General features: G+C 43.9%; 1 protein-coding gene across 4 annotated transcripts in view; it reads left to right on the top strand.

Moving 5' to 3' along the window:
• The window catches only part of SLC44A5 (solute carrier family 44 member 5), an 85,003-nt gene that overhangs the window by 42,076 nt on the left and 20,996 nt on the right, over positions 1–21,931 (top strand). For all 4 annotated transcript variants that reach the window (XM_069981462.1, XM_069981461.1, XM_069981463.1 and 1 more), the window contains exons 3-10: positions 2,578–2,651; positions 8,344–8,428; positions 8,682–8,766; positions 8,943–9,068; positions 9,668–9,728; positions 10,559–10,682; positions 19,857–19,940; positions 21,618–21,730. In XM_069981462.1, the coding sequence (XP_069837563.1) occupies positions 2,578–2,651; positions 8,344–8,428; positions 8,682–8,766; positions 8,943–9,068; positions 9,668–9,728; positions 10,559–10,682; positions 19,857–19,940; positions 21,618–21,730 (752 nt within the window). The remainder of the gene's footprint in view (positions 1–2,577; positions 2,652–8,343; positions 8,429–8,681; positions 8,767–8,942; positions 9,069–9,667; positions 9,729–10,558; positions 10,683–19,856; positions 19,941–21,617; positions 21,731–21,931) is intronic.

Here is a 21,931-nt window from a genome sequence, read left to right as displayed (position 1 = left end):
TGCTAAAGTGAAATGTCAGGAATAATTTAGGATTGGCAAGCGGCACGTTCACCTTGTGATAAAATCTAATCACCTCACCCTGTGTTCTGGCAGGTTCTAGACGCCAGCAGAGATCCCCACTGACACTCCCGCATTTTACACTCATTTTTGCTGCGATAGCCGGGTGCAGTTTTAATATTTAATATGGCTGTGCGCTACGTTCTCTGCTACACTGGATTTCTTGCCTAAGGGGGAATTAGGGGGAAGCTGGGAATTAAAGTTGGGGAAAGGCTGCAGAGGCGAGTTGTCAGGCGGCGAGCACAGTAAGGCGAAGAAGGTGGAGGTTTCATTAAAAATTTCTGCCATAGCCTTGAATATCACAGGACGGGAAAACGGCGTGAGAAATGTTAAGCGTCTTGTCATTTCTTGATGTGAACGTGTTTGACATTGGAAAGTGGAGATTTTTCTATTATTTGACCACCTTACTTTAGCTGTCAATCACATGTGTATGTCAAATGGATGCAGCACAAGCTTTTAAAGGGGCTATCCATAGGTAAAAACTGGCTGATCAATGGGACGGCCACAAATTACAGAGATCTATTGTCCCCTGAGTAAATGAATTAGTAGCATGTGTGCTTGGCCATCGCTCCATTCATTCTCTATGGGAACATTGCCAAGTGCTGTATTCAAAAGTCAGATAATCCAGTGATCCGGGCCTGGTTAGTGGGGCTTGACTAGCTGGGGCTGAGATTGTACTGCCAATCTTGTGAGTGAAAAGGGATCCTGTGAATGGAAACATGTCGGGAATCATTCTAAAGAAGAGATGGGGCACAGTCAGGAGACTGCAGTCAACACATATCCGGCACGTATCCAAGTGATTGATCGGAGCAAGGAACTTGTTGCACCTCATCATGGATAAGATACAACTGTAGATGACCATCTCCTGGGCAATTGTTATCTGGAACACAAAGAAGAGACTCCAGAAAGCAAAAATTTAAACAAACATGTCCGGTCAGATAGATCCAGATCTCTGTGGAGAAACATGGCCCTTCAGGTGGATCCAGATCTCTGTGGAAAAACATTGCCTGGTCAGATGGATTCAGATCTTTGTGGAAAAACATGGCCGGTCAGATGGATCCAGATCTTTGTAAAGAATCAAAGCATAATCACATGAATCCAGATCTCTGTGGAGAAACATAGCTCGGTGAGATAAATCCAGATCTCTTTGGAACAACATGGTCGGTCAGATGGATCCAGATCTTTGTGGAGAAACGTAGCCGGTCAGATAGATCCAGATCTCTGTGGAGAAACATGGCTGGTTAGATGGATCCAGATCTCCGTAGAGAAACATGGTCGGTCAGAGGGATCCAGATCTTTGTGAAGAATCAAAGCATAATCACATGAATCCAGATCTCTGTGGAGAAACATAGCTCAGTGAGATAAATCCAGATCTCTTTGGAACAACATGGTCGGTCAGATGGATCCAGATCTTTGTGGAGAAATGTAGCCGGTCAGATAGATCCAGATCTCTGTGGAGAAACATGGCTGGTTAGATGGATCCAGATCTCCGTAGAGAAACATGGACGGTCAGATGGATCCAGATCTTTGTGGAGAAACATAGCTCGGTGAGATAGATCCAGATCTATGTGGAGAAACATGGCTGGTCAGATAGATCCAGATCTCTGTGGAGAAACATGGCCTGGTCAGATGGATCCAGATCTCTGTAGAGAAACATGGTCGGTCAGATGGATCCAGATCTTTGTGAAGAAACACGGTCGGTCGGATGTATCCAGATCTTTGTAAAGAATCAAAGCATAATCACATGAATCCAGATCTCTGTTGAGAAACATAGCTCGGTGAGATAAATCCAGATCTCTTTGGAAAAACATGGCCTGTCAGATGGATCCAGATCTTTGTGGAGAAACATGGCCGGTCAGATAGATCCAGATCTCTGTGAAGAAATGTGGCCTAGTCAGATGGATCCAGATCTCTGTGGAAAAACATGGTCGGTCAGATAGATCCAGATGTCTGCAAAGAATAATAGCCCGATCACATGGATCCAGATCTCTGTAGAGAAAAATATCCCAGTTTTCCTAGGCCTCAAGTAACTTCTCATGTGGCATAGAGGCATACCGTTTGTTATACAAAAAGAAGCCAGATGTCAGCTACAACCATCTCTTCTGGCTATAATAGCTAAAAAAGCTGTAAAATAAAATCTCTAACATATTGATAACATAGGAAATTGATGAGGTTTGTTTGTTAAATCTAAATGATAACCAGCACCACAATGTTACGTGATGTGACAAGATTCAGATTTTATTTCTTTTAATTGCAATACCAGTTTTTACCATTAAACTTTCCATAAACTTCAATGCAATAGCGCCCCCAGCAGCGGCCTCGATAACCTCTATAACATCTATAACATAAACTGCCAAATTTGCCCACTGCATATGAAAGAAAGTGTTTTGCATATGGCAGATACTTTTACTAAATTTTCTTTTAAGGACTGGTATAAAATAAAAAAATGTAAAAATAACAATTTTGTTTCCTTTAAATGCATTACTCTAATAGTAATATTTATATTATCCTTTTTTTCAGACACTGCACGGATGTCCTTTGCTGCATCATTTTTGTGGTAGTCATTCTAGGTTACATTGCACTAGGCATCGTTGGTAAGTCTCATATATATATATATATATATATATATATATATATATATATATATATATATATATCTCCTTTCATGTCCTGCCTATAATGAATGTTATATAGTACATTGTAGAGATTGTTTAGGATTGGAGAAACATAGCTGCTTTCTTCCAAAAACAGCGCCACACCTGCCTACAGTTTGTGAGTGGTATTACAGCTCACCCCTATTCACTTCAATAGAGCTGAGATGTAATATCATATACAAGCCATAGATAGGTATAGCCATGTTTTTCCGATCTTCTGATATCCCTAGCGCCCCCTATGTCTGAGCCCCATCCAGGGACAGTAGCTGCAGTAACCTTGAAGCTTTGCCATAAGCGGTGATTATAAGATAATGCAATCCTTTATAAAGCAATCGTATCTAATGGCTAATAATCTGATATGGAGCAGGTGGTGTTTTCTAGGCTGACCACCGTCAGCACTCGGCCGCTAGCCAGCTGCCGTGTTCTCCGCTAATATGCTTTATTAAATTGCAGACAGGCCGTCACTTGGCAGCGATAGTCTGCGGTCTGAACGTATGGCCAAGATAAGGAAGATAATGGTTAGGAGACGCCTGTAGTTACTATAGGCGGCCATAGATGCGGAGATTAACCCCTGCAGTTACATTCTCTCCCTTACTGTACTTTAATGCTCCTTGTTCTCATCATACTGTGTTATAAGGGCTCAACATTCTCAACAGGCCCGGACCTCACGTGTGCCATGTAAAATACTAAAGACTTCCTATGGGGGTGAGGGCCAGTGGACCCCCAGGGTACCAGGCTGTGACCGCCACCTCTGCACCCCCTATACCTACACCGCACCGTGTTATACTCCACACTCAGTGTGTTATAATACTACCACTCTCCTCATGCCTTCACTTTCTTCATTCCTTCATTGTCTTATAATACTCCCATTCTCATTATTTTCTTATCACATTATAAAACTCCCTTACTTGTCATCCTTTTTTTATTATTAGAATACTCCTACCCTCCCTGCGTTATAATACTCCCACTCTTATCATCTTCTAACTGTGTTATAATACTCCGGCTCTCATAATTCCTTCACCATCTTATAATATTTTCACTCCCCTCATTCCCTCATGCCTCATTCACACGTCTGCAAAATTTAGGGTCCATAGGTTTCTATGTGCCTATTCACACATGCACAATTTTTGTGTCTGTCATCCGTGTTGCAAAAAGATAGGACATGCAATTGCGTAACGAGTCATTGTCTGTAATGTAGTGGACCGCGAATTGCAGACGGCACTACGGACATATGATTATAGACTCACTGGGGGAGATTTATCAAAGTGTGTAAAACTTAGACTGGTGCTAACTGCCCCCAGCAACCAATCACAGCTCCTCTTTCCTTTCACCAGAGCTGGAAGCTGAGCTGTGATTGGTTGCTGGGGGCAGTTTGCACCAGTCTAAGTTTTACACCCTTTGATAAATCTCCCGCAGTGTATCATAATCTTTATTCCCTGTATTATAATACTTCCCTGTATTATAATACTCCCATCATCTCCTCGCTCCCTGTATTCTAATACTCCACTCATCTCCTCACTCCCTGCATTATAATACTCCCATCATCTCCTCACTCCCTGTGTTATAATACTCCCATCATCTCCTCGCTCCCTGTATTATAATACTCCCATCATCTCCTCGCTCCCTGTATTATAATACTCCCATCATCTCCTCACTCCCTGTGTTATAATACTCCACTCATCTCATCACTCCTCTATTATAATACTCCCATCATCTCCTCGCTCCCTGTGTTATAATACTCCCATCATCTCCTCGCTCCCTGTATTATAATACTCCCATCATCTCCTCACTCCCTGCATTATAATACTCCACTCATCTCATCACTCCTCTATTATAATACTCCACTCATCTCCTCGCTCCCTGTATTATAATACTCCCATCATCTCCTCGCTCCCTGTATTATAATACTCCCCTCATCTCCTCACTCCCTGTGTTATAATACTCCACTCATCTCATCACTCCTCTATTATAATACTCCCATCATCTCCTCGCTCCCTGTGTTATAATACTCCCATCATCTCCTCGCTCCCTGTATTATAATACTCCCATCATCTCCTCACTCCCTGCATTATAATACTCCACTCATCTCATCACTCCTCTATTATAATACTCCACTCATCTCCTCGCTCCCTGTATTATAATACTCCCATCATCTCCTCGCTCCCTGTATTATAATACTCCCATCATCTCCTCGCTCCTTGTATTATAATACTCCCATCATCTCCTCGCTCCCTGTATTATAATACTCCCATCATCTCCTCGCTCCCTGTATTATAATACTCCCATCATCTCCTCACTTCCTGTATTATAATACTCCACTTATCTCATCACTCCTCTATTATAATACTCCCATCATCTCCTCACTCCCTGTATTATAATACTCCCATCATCTCCTCACTCCCTGTTTTAAAATACTCCACTCATCTCATCACTCCTCTATTATAATACTCCACTCATCTACTCACTCCCTGTATTACAATACTCCACTCATCTCCTCACTCCCTGCATTATGATACTCCCATCATCTCCTCACTCCCTGTGTTATAATACTCCCATCATCTCCTCGCTCCCTGTATTATAATACTCCACTCATCTCCTCACTCCCTGTATTATAATACTCCCATCATCTCCTCACTCCCTGTATTATAATACTCCCATCATCTCATCACTCCTCTATTATAATACTCCCATCATCTCCTCGCTCCCTGTATTATAATACTCCCATCATCTCCTCGCTCCCTGTATTATAATACTCCCATCATCTCCTCACTCCCTGTATTATAATGCTCCTATCATCTCCTCACTCCCTGTATTATAATACTCCCATCATCTCCCCACTCCTCTATTACAATACTCCCATCATCTCCTCACTCCCTGTATTATAATACTCCCCTCATCTCCTCACTCCCTGTATTACAATACTCCCATCATCTCCTCACTCCCTGTATTATAATACTCCCATCATCTCCCCACTCCCTGTATTATAATACTCCCATCATCTCCTCGCTCCCTGTATTATAATACTCCCATCATCTCCTCACTCCCTGTATTTTAATACTCCCATCATCTCCTCACTCCCTGTATTATAATACTCCCATCATCTCCTCACTCCCTGTATTATAATACTCCCCTCATCTCCTCACTCCCTGTATTATAATACTCCCATCATCTCCTCACTCCCTGTGTTATAATACTCCCACCATCTCCTCGCTCCCTGTGTTATAATACTCCCATCATTTCCTCACTCCCTGTGTTATAATACTCCCATCATCTCCCCACTCCCTGTATTATAATACTCCCATCATCTCCTCGATCCCTGTATTATAATACTCCCCTCATCTCCCCACTCCCTGTATTATAATACTCCCATCATCTCCCCACTCCCTGTGTTATAATACTCCCACCATCTCCACTGTTACTACACCTCTTCCTATCGCTCTCTCTTTATATACCGCCATTTCACCCTCACCTCTGGACCCAGACAGATCCCTCCCCACATGACCATAGCTATCCCACATGACAGAACGCTGCCTGTATATCCATTATAGGTTCAGCCTGTGTAGTGACTGACCCCCTCCGGCCGCCCTCTGATAGAACACAACAGATATGACACATTCATCATGTTCCCTCTAATAAAACCGTACAGATGTGTCACATAACAGTGATTCACCGACAACAATAGATGGAACAAATAGATGTTATTTCATTAGAAAGAACATGGTAAATGTCGCCACATTCTGCATCTGTCACTTTCTGGAGATATTTACATAGTGTTCGGCTCTGCAGTGAATTTAGTCAGAAAAATGAATGTAGACATGGGCTGGGGGGGGGGGGGGGGGGGGGGTAGGTTATGAGATGAGCGCGATGCCGCCCGCTAGTAATTTACTCTACAACATGGCAGATAATTCTTACTCTGATCTGTGCACTTTTCTTAAAGGGAAGGTCCATTATTTATTATTCCAGTGCACTTAAAGCAAATGTACCATTAAACTATGTTTAAAAAAGTAGGTAGGTACCTTATCGACGCCGTTTTGTTCTTGTGCACCAGTTGGCACTATGCATTAGAGATGGGCCTGGTGCCCCCAGTGTGACAATATCCCCTCCCCTTGCTTGATTCTAATGGAGCCACGTCAAAGAGGGGTGGGGATATTGTCACACTGGGAGCACCGGGCCCATCTCCAGTGCATAGAGCCAACTTATGCACAAGAACAAAATGGCGCCAAGAGCGGGAACCAGGTGGCGTTTTGAAAAGAGAGGACCGCATGACCAGGATCCCGGAGCCAATAAGGTACTGCGAACATTTTTTTTTTTTACATAGGTCTGATTTACTTTGAAATAAAAATATTACTTGCCAGTAGCTCCTGTTCTGACCTATGTGTCTCCATGGCAACAGACTACAAACATGTAGTCTGATCCTGCCGTCACACTCTCATCCTTCTGTCCCCTACTTCATACATTTGGCAGATAACCAAAAAGAAAGGGGTATGATTCCAGGATGAGACAACAAGGTTTATTTGTCTGGAACCTTGGAGTTGTGCATAGGAGCTGTATGCATAAAACAGTCGGAGTTTCTTTTAAGATCTATTATGAACTTGTATTTTATGCGGAGTTGCATTGGAAAGATAAAAGGTAAAGGACTCCCTTCCTCGTGACTCTGTCGTGATGATTAGGACTTTGAATTTCATTATGTGAACTGAAATGTATATAAAATGTTTCTTAAAATGCCCTGTTTGAGAGATATATAGATATATTTGAGAGATATATATAACCCTTGGTTATGACCTTTAGGCATCCACTAAGGTGGTCACCCATGCTCAGCTCAACAACAATCTCCTTATCTGTCCTATTAGTATTAGCAGTTGGTCTCCACTGCACATGACATAAGGGGGATTGTAGGAAAGTGTGCTCTCTCTTTTGTGACAACATCAGGACACAGTGCATAAGGTTTTCTCTGCATATCTGACAGATAAGAATAACAAAAGTGGCTTTCACACCTTTTTTTCTCACCAAAAGGTCAGTGTGCGACATGGTGCTGATAGATTCACTTTAACATAAAAAAACGTGATTTAAACAATTGGTTGTTCCCTTTAAAGTGACCCTTTTGCATTCTGATTTCTCTTCACAGGCGTAAATGGTCATCATACGTCATGGTGTTTGTTCCAGTAAAAAGTGATCTTTTATCATCTGTGGATTGTGCCATGTGGGAGGGGCTTCATGGGTGCAGCGCCACTTAGCCCCGCCCACAACAGCGCTGTAGACCCCACCCCTCTGCAATTTCATCGGTGCATAGGCCCCACCCCCTCTGCAGTCATTGGTATGGGCTGGCCTTGAGGGGGTGGGGCCTAGACCTTTAGACCAGCCCGTTCCAATGGCCATCGAGGGGGTGGGGCCTAGGCGGCAATGATGTCACAGAGGGGTGGGATTTGCTGTGCCATTGTGGTGCTTTGGACGTGAAGCCCCGCCCAGGTGGCACAATCTTCAGCTGATAAAGGATCACTTTTTGCTGAAACAAGCACCATGACGTATGATATAAAATAAGGTATGAAAAATGCAAAAAGTGTCACTTTAAAGCATGTCATAAAAGGAGTTTTATTAATATGTACAGTTACAGTTTTTTTATTCCATCTTTTAGCTTGGATTCATGGTGATCCTAGGAAGATTGTGTATGCAACAGACAGCTACGGGCAGTTCTGCGGACAAAAAGGGACTGTAAATGAGTAAGTGCCGCAACACCCATAGCTCACTGTTACTTCCATCGATCCCTGTATGTATGTATGTATGTCTGTTATTAGGAGTCAGCAGTCCACCAAGATGAAAGAGTGAAGGAGGTGACGCCTGGTACAGTAGGATTGAGACCTGCTGATACCTAGAGATTGTGCTGAGACTTTCTGCTGTGAGAGGGGAGAGGGGGCTGCTTCATTCTCCTTCTCTGTACATACAGTAACCATTATGCTCTCCTTTCTCTTTTAGGAATAAAACCGTCTTAATGTATTTTAATATTCTGTCATGTGCCAGTCCAGTGGTGCTTATAAACCTGCAGTGCCCTACCACCCAGGTGAGACCAACTCCCTCCCCCCTCCTGAAAATAATGAATAAACTGACAACTGGGTGTTACCATTTCGCTTGCAAATAGGGGGGCAGAATGTCACCAGTGTTAATGGATACGCTCTATTCTCAAGAAGAATGATGTCATTTATTGTTATTGGGCTAATAGTTGCCTTTTGTTTCCAGCTTTGTGTTTCCAAATGCCCGGACAGATTTGCCACATACCTGGACATGCAAGCCAACTGGAATAACAACAGCTACTGGGAATACTACAGGCAGTTCTGTAAACCAGGGTTTAATAACCCCAGAAAGGTGAGTGGCTATATAATGTTATAGCCTGTGTTCTGCAGATGACTCCGCACCCTGATATAAGCTCCAGGACTCTAATCATCATACAGTGACTACACATATAGTGTCATCAATCTGCTGAGCGCTAAGCTGCCTGCATTACACTCCGTTCCCTTCTCTAGTCTAATATTGACCTTTACTCTCTTATGCCCCTATGCTGCACTCTGTAATAGTCTTATAACGACCTTTACTCTCTTATGCCCCTATGCTGCACTCTGTAATAGTCTTATAACGACCTTTTCTCTCTTATGCCCCTATGCTGCACTCTGTAATAGTCTTATAACGACCTTTACTCTCTTATGCCCCTATGCTGCACTCTGTAATAGTCTTATAACGACCTTTACTCTTTTATGCCCCTATGCTGCACTCTGTAATAGTCTTATATCGACCTTTACTCTCTAATGTCACTATACTGTACTGTGCAATAGGCCTGTAATGGTCCCTATATATAATGCCTTGGGTTGGGTCATGCAGTCACACTCACATACTGATGAAGAGACTTCTCGTAGCCATCTGTAGGTTCCATGCATGAAGATGTTTTACCTGATCTGTGATTATCTCAGTCTATTACAGAAGTTCTACGGGATGAAGACTGCCCAGCTATGCTCACTCCCAGCAGGCCGTGTACGTTTCATGAGATAATACATCTATCTATCTATCTCCCTTCTATCTATCTATCTATCTGTTTATTATTTATCTATCTATCTATCTATCTGTCTATTATCTATTATCTATCTATCTATCTATCTGTCTATTATCTATTATCTATCTATCTATCATTTATCTATCTATATATCATTTATCTATCTATTATCTATCTATCTCCTATCTATCTATCTATCTATCCATCTACTATCTATCTATCTCCTATCTATCTATCTATCTATCTATCTATCTATCTATCTATCTCCTATCTATCTATCTATCTATCTCCTATCTATCTATCTATCTCCTATCTATCTATCTATCTATCTATCTATCTATCTATCTATCTATCTCCTATTCATCTATCAACTATCTACCTTGTCATTATCATAGTGATTCATACCAGTAAGAGTAAAGGCCGTAATACGCAAATCGATAATCGTGAAAACTAGCGATTTAGTATCAAATGATTCTGAGGATATTACAGTCACCGATTACTGTTATGAGCGATTGCTAATCGTTCCTCAGGACACCCACACAGCATGTTTTACCCGCAAACGACCTTTTAGACAAACAAATTATCGTCAAACTACTAATGATGATTTTTGGACAACGATTAACGAGTTTTTATTTGCCCTTGGCTCATTGGGTGTTATTACATGGCAGATAATTGCTCATTTTTGGTCGTTATAGCACATTTTTAAATTATAATTGTGTAATATTGCCTTCATTCTCTGCATGGTCAGCTCCATAGTCTTGCCGCCGCGATATCACTTGCAGATAATAGAATTTCTTGCTCTTCCTCCCAGTCCTGCAGCGATGCTTCCCAGACTTTTCCACCAGGAACGGCATCCTGACTGTGGCCAATAAGACGCTCTTTAAAGATGGAAGCGGACAAATGAGGAACGTCACCGATCTGAGAGAAGCGGCTAAGTAAGAACAATAATTCATTCCTCTCCCCTGAGGACAATGCGTTGTCACATGTTCTTTGGACCCATGCAGCCTGTGGGGGGGGGGGGGGGATCCGAGCCCCTTGTTTGTTAGGTATGCAAAATATTCTTTTAGATACTTGACATCAAGGAACAATGATACATTCATACTGCAGAGTTGTCGGCAGCACCGGGTCATTGGTTGGTTTTCTGCAGCCCCGTGGTGATGCTGACTCTTCTGCAGGGTCAGTGCCCCCATGCTGCTATATTGTGCAGTTCTTTTCTACATTTTGGAATAATGTGACTCTTAGAAGACTCTTCGGGGTTCAAGACATTGACCGGTCTTAGAACATACATACATCAGGCATCACTGACTCTACTATAGTTCTGTTTAGTGATTTCCCATATGGGACACAGTCTAGAAGTCTCCAGAATAGATGTAACCTCTAGAATGGACCACCTTATGGTTTATAAGGCCTGGTCACCTTGCTCATGGGGCTCATACAATCTGGAAGTCACAGATTATACACAGTTTAGGAGTCTAGAACATCTCCTTGGTGGGATCTCTTCCAGAATGGAGTCCGGCACACAGTATACTACCCTCACCTCACCAAAATTGCTGTAGTGGTTAACTCAGTTGGCAGTGGTATCCCGAAGCACGTGGAAAAAACATATTGCGGGCCACAACCCGTAAGGCAGCCGAAGAAGGTAGGTGTCCACAGCTTCTTAAAATGTAAGGTTTTTTATTTTAGCATCAAAACATAAAAAGCAAAACAACAAAGTGAACAGTGAGCTAAAAAACGCTGACGCGTTGCGAGGCTCTACCTCTTAATCATGGCAATGTGAAAGCATGAATAACAAGTTTTTATTTTGCCGCATGTGATGCAAATGAGATAGGGAACGCCCCTCAACAGGAGGGGAAATCTCTCGTCAGTTAAATCACATGATTAGCTTACAAAATATACAAAATATACATAACATACATACTTCACAAAGGAATATAAGTGACACGTTACCAGAAACTTGCCAATAGGAGAGTTCATTCGCCTTATACGCAATTGCACAGATAAAGATGTCTATTTACATCAGGCAGAACAACTTACCCATCGCCTTGTGCTCAGAGGGTATAGACACCATGTAATCAACAGAGCGAGGGGCATAGCAGAAAGAAGGGACCGTTTCTTCCATTTACAGGACAGACACGATACACTAAACCGTAATGTGAACAGCTTCCAAGCCAATCAGCCTTCACAAAACCCAATAGTCTTTTCCACTAGATACAGTCCCCAATTCCAAGACATATGTAAAATTGTGAATTGATATCTTCCCCTTCTCTACCATGATAAGAAATGTGAATTAGCCCTCAATGCAGGCATCAGGTGTGTAGCACGACGTGGTTTAACGTTGGGCAATTTGCTAGCACCTAGTGATGTTTCATCCAGTGAATCTGACAAAAGAGCACAAAATTGGCTCTCGGTACAAGGATTTTTTAGATGTGCGGTACCGCAATGCGGCCTCTGCCAGTTCACGGAAAAAAGTCACACTATAACCTCATGCAGTACAGGTCGCAACTATACAATTAAGTCTTTTATTAATTGTAATACTACCCATGTTGTATATGTAGCACACTGTAACATCTGTAATGTTCAATACAGTTGCGGATTAAATGTACCCTGGGCCCCGGGCTGTCCACCAAACCTGCCCCCCCCCCACAAGTCAATTCGCCCACATTATAATCCGCTACTGCGCCCCCCCCCCCCCCCACTGTCCCCAATAAACATTGCCTGCCTCCCCTCCCTGCTGGCCCCAATAAACATAATGTTTGGTCCCTTGCTGCTACCCCCAGTAAGCATTGCCCAGCATTGCCCACCCCACCTCCACTGCCCCCAATAAACATATTGCCACCTCACCTGGTCCCTTGATGTTGCCTCCCCCCCCAAGGTCACAGCAGCACAGAGGATGTCAGGAGAGGAGGGTGCTGATCTTATAGGAGAGGTCACAGCAGCACAGAGGATGTCAGGAGAGGAGGGTGCTGATCTTATAGGAGAGGTCCGAGCAGCACAGAGGATGTCAGGAGAAGAGGGTGCTGATCTATGGGGGAGGCCACAGCAGCACAGAGGATGTCAGGAGAGGAGGGTGCTGATCTATAGGAGAGGTCCGAGCAGCACAGAGGATGTCAGGAGAGGAGGGTGCTGGTCTTATAGGGGAGGTCGCAGCGCCCAGCAGCACAGAGGATGTCAGGAGAGGAGGGTGCTGATCTATAGGGGAGGTCCCAGCAGCACAGAGGATGTCAGGAGAGGAGGGTGCTAATCCTATAGGAGAGTTCCCAGCAGCACAGAGGATGTCAGGAGAGGAGGGTGCTAATCCTATAGGAGATGGTCCCCCTTTATAGATGGTCCCCCTCTTTCCCCCCTTATAGATGGTCCCCCCTCTTTACCCCCTTATACATGGTCCCCCTCTTTCCCCCTTTATACATGGTCCCCCTCTTTCCCCCTTTATATATGGTCCCCCTCTTTCCCCCTCTATAGATGGTCCCCCTCTTTCCCCCCTTATAGATGTTCCCCCTCTTTCCCCCTCTATAGATGGTCCCCCTCTTCCCCCCCTTATAGATGGTCCCCCTCTCCCCCCTCCCTTATAGATGGTCCCCCTCTCCCCCCTCCCTTATAGATGTCCCCCTCTCCCCCCTCCCTTATAGATGGTCCCCCTCTCCCCCTCCCTTATAGATGGTCCCCCTCTTTCCCCCCTTTATAGATGGTCCCCCTCTTTCCCCCCTTTATAGATGGCCCCCCTCTCCCCCTCCCTTATAGATGGTCCCCCTCTTCCCCCCTCCCTTATAGATGGTCCCCCTCTTTCCCCCCTTTATAGATGGTCCCCCTCTCCCCCTCACATTATAGATGGTCCCCCTCTTTCCCCCTTTATAGATGGTCCCCCTCTCCCCCCTCCCTTATAGATGGTCCCCCTCTTTCCCCCCTTATAGATGGTCCCCCTCTCCCCCCTCCCTTATAGATGGTCCCCCTCTCCCCCCTCCCTTTATAGATGGTCCCCCGCTCCCCCCTCCCTTATAGATGGTCCCCCTCTCCCCCCTCCCTTATAGATGGTCCCCCTCTCCCCCCTCCCTTATAGATGGTCCCCCTCTTTCCCCCCTTTATAGATGGTCCCCCTCTCCCCCCTCCCTTTATAGATGGTCCCCCTCTCCCCCCTCCCTTTATAGATGGTCCCCCTCTTTCCCCCCCTTTATAGATGGTCCCCCTCTCCCCCCTCCCTTTATAGATGGTCCCCCTTATCCCCCCTCCCTTATAGATGGCCCCCCTCTATCCCCCCTTTATAGATGGTCCCCCTCTCCCCCTCCCTTTATAGATGGTCCCCCTTATCCCCCCTCCCTTATAGATGGTCCCCCTCTATCCCCCCTTTATAGATGGTCCCCCTCTCCCCCCTCCCTTTATAGATGGTCCCCCTCTTTCCCCCCTTTATAGATGGTCCCCCTCTCCCCCCCTCCCTTATAGATGGTCCCCCTCTCCCCCCCTCCCTTATAGATGGTCCCCCTCTCCCCCCCTCCCTTATAGATGGCCCCCCTCTTCCCCCCTTTATAGATGGTCCCCCTCTTTCCCCCCTTTATAGATGGTCCCCCTCTCCCCCCCTCCCTTATAGATGGTCCCCCTCTCCCCCCTCCCTTATAGATGGCCCCCCTCTTTCCCCCCTTTATTGATGGCCCCCCTCTTTCCCCCCTTTATAGATGGTCCCCCTCTCCCCCCTCCCTTTATAGATGGTCCCCCTTTCCCCCCTCCCTTTATAGATGGTCCCCCTCTTTCCCCCCTTTATAGATGGTCCCCCCCTCTTCTCCCCTTTATAGATGCCCCCCCCCCCCCATCAGTAAATAACACAAAAATAACAAAATACAACTCACCTACCCTACGTTCCCCCGTCGATCCTCTCTCCTTCTGCAGCCTCCGGCTGATGCGCGGCTGCCGGGGGTGTCCCGTCCTCTCCCCGGCAGCGCGCGCATCACACAGCTCCTAGTGGCACCTGGGCCCTGACTTCTGGTACGTGCGCTCCCAGTACCGGAAGTCAGGGCCCCAGGCGGCACTAGGAGTTGTGTGATGCGCGCGCTGCCGGGGAGAGGACGGGACACCCCCGGCAGCCGCGCATCAGCCGGAGGCAGCCGGAGACTCTTGTAAACGCAAGCGAAACAATTCTTGCGGTCACAAGAGCCTGCAGTGGCGGGGGAAAGGGGGGCTCCCGGGCGGCATTATAATGTGGGCGGCGTGGCATGGGCCCCCCCGGAGCCTCAGGCTCCCAAACCGCCCACATTATAATCCGCCACTGGTTCAATATGTGGGTTCTAGCACACGAAAACTTAAGATCCGATTGGGGGAACACATAACGGACATAAGGTCGCATACTCTCGGTAGATCAAGCAGATCGCTATCAGGTTTAGCCAAACATTTTGTAGATTGCCATGCTGGTAACATAAATAGTCTCCGTATAAGCGCTATAGAAAGGGTTAAACAACCCAGGAGAGGAGGTAATTGGACCTCCCTACTACGCAAACGAGAAGCCCTGTGGATTCTCCTATTGGATACAAGATTCCCAAGAGGTCTGAACTATAAATCAGATTTACTGTATATTTACTAATTTTTCACTCACTGTTCACTTTGTTGTTTTGCTTTTTATTTTTTGATGCTAAAATAAAGAACCTTACATTTTAAGAAGCTGTGGACACTTACCTTCTTCGGTTGCACACACTACAACAGTCTATTTGGTCTAGTTGGAGTTTTGCAGACAGTAAACACTCGGGAACGTTTATCCATCTTCATTATGGATCTCCTCACAGTAGCCTCTCAGACTCTAGAACAGATATACTGGTTATTTAGGAGTTTGGCGTTCTGCAGACAGTATACAGGAGTCCAGAGAAGAACCCTACAACGCTTCGTCATCTCAATGGTGGATATCTTCACAGTTCAGAAGTCTCCAATGGAAACCTACACACAATGGGGCACATTTACCATTGGTGCCCCTGGCGTACACCAAAAAAAAGACAGAGATTTTTGCGCAAACCACCCAGTTTTCTGGGGCGTGTGGCTCACTTGCCTGATGAGTAAATGGGGGTGAGAGAAGACATGGCCTCTTCCACGCCTAATTTATAATGATTGATGCATAGAAACAGACGTAAATCATGGCAGTAATCGATACCTGCTCCGGCCTGCGCCTCATAGTAAATCCAGTGGGGTGAATGGGAACCGGGCCTAATTTAAAAGCGGCGTATGGCTATGCTGGTGTTAATAAAATGTCCCCCAATATACTATTCTCAATAATGGAGTTCTTCTCATAGTATAATAGTCTTCATAAGCTATGTAATATTTCTTTACTATCCAGCCTCCTTATTCGAGTGCTTGACACGTTATACCAGTCTCCAGAATGGGAATGTGGCTATATAAAAAAGATTTGAGCCTTGCATAGTACTGGTGTCAAGAACAGAACTCCAGAAAGTCCAGTCATCTCCATAATCAAACTTCAGAATGCAGCCATGAACAATAGACCAGGCACTATAATACTATAATATTCTTACTGGTAACCTGTATGGAGTCCGGTACAGTAGACCAGACAGTATGTAGTATTATATTCTTACTGGTAACCTATATGGAGTCCTGTACAGTAGACCAGACACTATGGTAGTATTATATTCTTACTGGTAACCTATATGGAGTCCTGTACAGTAGACCAGGCACTATAATACTATTATATTCTTACTGGTAACCTATTTAGAGTCCTGTACAATAGACCAGGCACTATAATAGTAATATATTCTTACTGGTAACCTATATGGAGTCCTGTACAGTGGACCAGACACTATGGTAGTATTATATTCTTACTGGTAACCTATATGGAGTCCTGTACAGTAGACCAGGCACTATAATACTATTATATTCTTACGGGTGACTTATATGGAGTCCTGTACAATAGACCAGGCACTATAATAGTATTATATTCTTACTGGTAACCCATATGGAGTCATGTACAGCAGACCAGACACTATAATAGTATTATATTCTTACTAGTAACCTATATGGCATCCTGTACAGTAGACCAGGCACTATAATAGTATTATATTCTTACTGGTAACCCATATGGAGTCCTGTACAGCAGACCAGGCACTATGGTAGTATTATATTCTTACTAGTAACCTATATGGCGTCCTGCACGGTATCACTGACACTGTAGATATTCTTCCTCCATGTTGTATACTTGCAGGCTCTGTCGGACGTCTACTCTTGGTTTATTTCATCCTCATAACAGCTTTTATTTTGTTTTATAGCCATGTAACAACCATTCAACATGGAACTACAAGGTTAAAAATCCCATTTCCTAACGTTTTGTGTATGGCTTGTACATGTTCAGCTAGAACAAAGCAATACTGACACTTGAGATTAATACGCCACTTGGAATAAGGCCGAATGAGCCAGGTCAGGAGATGAAGATAGTTAATCATTGCTGGGAATGTATGAAGTAATGTGTAGAATTTCAGGGGGGTTGTGATGGACACACGTAGTCCCTGCACTTTTCATTTTAAGGGGTATTTTCTTAAAGGGGTACTCCAGTAAAAAAAAAATTGTTTTCAAATCACCTGGTGTCAGAAAGTTATACAGATTTGTAAAATACTTCTATTTAAAAATCTCCAGTCTTCCAGTACTTATCAGTTGCTTTATGTCCTGCAGGAAGTGGTGTATTCTCTCCAGTCTGACACAGCGCTCTCTGCTGCCACCTCTGTCCATGTCAGGAACTGTCCAGAGCAGGAGAGTTTTGTATGGGGATTTGCTACTGGACAGTTCCTGACATGGACAGAGGTGGCAGCAGAGAGCACTGTGTCAGACTGGAGAGAATACATCACTTCCTGCAGGACATACAGCAGCTGATAAGTACTGGAAGACTTGATATTTTTAAATAGAAGTAAATTACAAATCTGTATAACTTTCTGCCACCAATTGAAATATATATATATATATATATATATATATATTTTTTTTTTTTTTTTTTACAGGAGTATCCCTTAAAAGGGGTTAAATAATATTAAAAGGTTCCTTTAGTATAATGCAGTCACAAGACTAGAAATGGCGCAACCATGTAAAGTTCACATTGTGCCATTTCTGTCTCTTATTTTTAGGTGTATAAGGGAATAGAAGTGTATATACTCAATAGGGGGGAAGTTATCTTTATATAAGGGAACATATTCTCTAATAAACAGATAGCAGGGCTAGGATCCCAACATTTGGCACTGGTAACTATGACCATATTTTCTTGTAAATTCTTGTACAAAAAAAAGTACAAAATTAAGTAGAAATGATCTATTATGTTAATGTTTCCATATTATATTGCAGGATGGATGCAGGTCAGAGCAGGTTATAGGACTACAACCTACATTATTCCACTCCCACATATGTTATGTATAGAAAAGCCGCCTCTCAGTCTTAGGCTTAGGCCAATGATGCCTCATTGTAATTCCAGCCTTGCGCAGATATTGCTATGTTCTAGAGCTGAATACATAGACGATGCATGGAAGCCAGCACTGAACACATGACTATGACACGCCATCTGATTTTAACCTATTAATAAAGGCGATGATGTGGTGACCCCTCCCCGAGGAGACACATCTATCACCGCAGGGGGTAACGCCTAGGCTGCTGCTACGCATGACATAATTTATTACTTTTTTATTTTTATTTTAGGCCATTGTGTTAGCATTGGGCATGTTGGAATTTGGGGTGCTCCTGTCAGTCACACACAGGGGAGACAGACATTTTACAGGCGGAGTACATCCAGGCCTATAAAATCACTTCTCCCTTAGCGTGTGGCAGGTATATACTATATCATGGGCCCTAATCAATTATCATTTATGCAATGTATACAGCATTTAGCGGGCAGAGGTTGAAGTTATTGGGCTCCAATGCATGATCTCTACGAGGGTCTATAGAGGGGTCTCAGAGGTAGATGTCCTATTCTGATCCTGGTGCCTAAGGCGGCCCAAGTGTCAGTCAGTAAAAAAAACACTATGGGGGAGATTTATCAAACATGGTGTAAAGTGAAACTGGCTCAGTTGCCCCTAGCAACCAATCAGATTCCATTTTTCAAAAAGTCTGTGAGGAATAAAAGGTGGAATCTGATTGGTTGCTAGGGGCGACTGAGCCAGTTTCACTTTACACCATGTTTGATAAATCTCCCCCCTATGTCGGTATATTTATTACCTGGCACTGGGGTCCAGGACTCTCACATTATACCCCTTCTTTATCCTTACATGGTTGAGGGGTTCATAGTATAGCTCAGGCACCCACATAGCTTAGCTAAAGCCTCAGTCACATTGGAGGATCTGTTCAGTGACTCTATTCAAGACTGAAAAATGGAGCCAGACTGTCGATTGTACAGCAAGAGGTTCTGATGGATCCTGAGAGATCCCATTGACCGTTATGGGGTCTATTGGGTTTCCATACGGTGTCAGGATTTGATCAGAATAAAATACTGCCATTAAGAGAACGGGGCTCTAAATAATGGGGACAGTCAGATCTAAGGTAGCCATAGAGGGGTAGATGCCAGGGATTTGCAATGCCGACATAATGCCATAGCCATGGGCATCAAAATTGGGTTGTGGTCCAATATGAAGAGATTGAACTATAGAATAGTTTAGTGTATCTGTATCTTGCAGCTCCCTCTCAATTTATTCTGTGGGCCGTGATAGTTCAGGTTGCCTAGAAATCTTGTGACCACCCATGAGAATGACTATATGAAGGTGATCCCAGGATGTCCTACCTGCTTTGTAATAGCCCCGCCTCCATGCTTAGCTGTAGGCCCCTCCCATGAGGAACCATGAGAAGATTACAGGCTAAGGAACAAGGGTAAAAAAACAAGAAAGGTGAAACAAAGAGAGCTACAAATTATATAAGACATATAGTATTATATTATAGAGGTCTGGATTGATTAGGGCCCTATGAATTATTATTTTTCATACTCCTAACAGATACCTCAAATAACAGCGATCTCCTCCTCCATATAACATTTGTTGCATAGACGTAACCTGGCTGTTCTAGTACGGTACTAATTTACCATATAACCCCGGCCCGTGCGCACTATAGCAACTGTGATATAATAACATGGATGTAATAATACTTTATGATTTATTTTTACTCACCAGTGGGATAAACGCTGTCCTTGATGCCAGATCCATTGGGATGAAGATCTTTGAGGACTATGCAAGTTCCTGGTACTGGATTTTAATGTAAGTTCTATATTATAGCTGCAAAAATTCTCTGAGTGCCCATCTTTAAAGGGGCAAAAACATGGCACCCCCTTGTCCTCGATTTGGCTATGGGGTTTTTCAGCTCGATTGCATTGAGGTAAATGGAGCTGTAATGTAATACCACACACAACCTGAGGACAGTGGTGGTGCTATTTTTTTAAAAAAATTCTAATCCCACATAAGCCCTTTAAATACAAATTTACAATATACTGTATGTTTATTTAAATTTTTAATGGTTTACATGATCTCACCGTATGTTGCAAACACTGCAGTCAGTAAAAAAAGACTGTAATGTTAGGTTCACACTATGTAAAAATGACAGCCGTGTTTCATAATATCGTCCGTCATTGCACAAATTAAGTCAGTCATTTTTTAAATGATGGACGTTTTTTTGCACGATGACGGCCGTTGTTATGAAAGACGGCTGTCACTTTTACATAGTGTGAACCTAGCCTGAGACTGACTAACACATTTTTCTTTTCAATGGGAATAAACAATTAAAGGGGTCTCCCCATCTAGACAAGTTATTCCCTATTTACAGTATTCATGGATACAGCATAACTAAGAGATCCCGGTGGGGTCTGACTGCTGGGACCCCCTGCTTGGAGAACAGGGACCCCAAATCTTTGCTAGATGGTGCATTCTCTATAGAGCGGCCAGAGTTAGGCGAATGCAGCTCCGAAGGCCCAATAGAGACTGAATGGAGCGGTGGCACACATGCACAGCCTGCTGCTTGGATTTCAAAACTACAATTCCCATCATGCCTGGTGATGCCTAAAGCTTTGGCTGTCCAGGTACGATGGGAATTGTAGTTTGTAGATTGTATAATTTCTTATTGTACAAAATATAACTTTTATTTGATGAAAGTGGAATATTCCTTTAAAGGGGTAGTGCGGCGGTAAAGAATTATTGACAGAATAACACACATTGCAAAGTTATACAACTTTGTAATTTATGTCTGTGAATGGCCCCCTTCCCCGTGTTCCACCACCCCCACCCGTATACCCGGAAGTGTGGTGCGCTATACATACCTGTCACGTGCCGACTCGTCTCCGATCTTCAGTCTGCGATGTCGTCTTCGGACGGCCGGGCCGAATCCCTCCGAGCGCCCTGAGTGCCGGCCGCCCTCTTCAGCGTCATCAGATGCTCAGCCACGATTGGCTGAGCAAAGTTGTATAACTTTTTTAATGTGTGTTATTCTGTCAATAATTCTTTACCGCCGCACTACCCCTTTAAGCAAACCACACACATAAGAGACTAGTCGCCTGACATGTGTATGGCGGAATCAGACCATGTGAGCGTTCTGGCCAAATCCACAAATCGGATCTTTTGTCAGGACTTCCCCTTTAAGAACAGCCGCGCTTTAACCCCCTATGAACAAGACCTTAAAGAGTTAAAAGCCACAATCCGGCCTTAATGGTTTCCAGCCCGGCAGCGTCTCTCAGGATCCTGGTTTTGATCTCGTATCTGCTGCTTTTATTATGTCAACTTGGCAAAGAGCAAATAATCTAATTTACTCCCGAGCGATAAGGGATCTTTTAGGTGCCGTGGACTCGCTCCTTCCTTCAGCCGTAATTCTAAACAAACATACAATTTACCAAATTTGCGCTGTAAAAAAAAAAAAATCATACCTATTTTTTCTTCTTCTTCTCCTAGAGCGCTCTTCATTGCCATGGTCATCAGCCTCCTCTTCCTCATACTCCTGAGGTTCACCGCCGGGGTATTTTTCTGGATTTTTATTATCGGTGTCATTGGAGTCGTGGGGTACGGTAAGTCTTATGTATTTCATTGGCCATTTTGGTAAACTGGAGCATAAAGGGTGCAAAAAAAAAAAAAAAGATGGCGCCGTCCATATGTAGTGTACTTTGGCGGTCCCCTACAAAGAACATGTACCCCAAACAACTGTTAGTTGGCTAATAATAAAAGGGGTTATCCAGGCTTATTAAAACATGTCTGCTTTCTTCCAGAAA

The sequence above is a fragment of the Dendropsophus ebraccatus genome, chromosome 8 (assembly GCF_027789765.1).
Source record: "Dendropsophus ebraccatus isolate aDenEbr1 chromosome 8, aDenEbr1.pat, whole genome shotgun sequence".
Lineage (NCBI taxonomy): Eukaryota > Metazoa > Chordata > Amphibia > Anura > Hylidae > Dendropsophus > Dendropsophus ebraccatus.
This window is presented reverse-complemented; position numbering and strand designations above follow the sequence as displayed.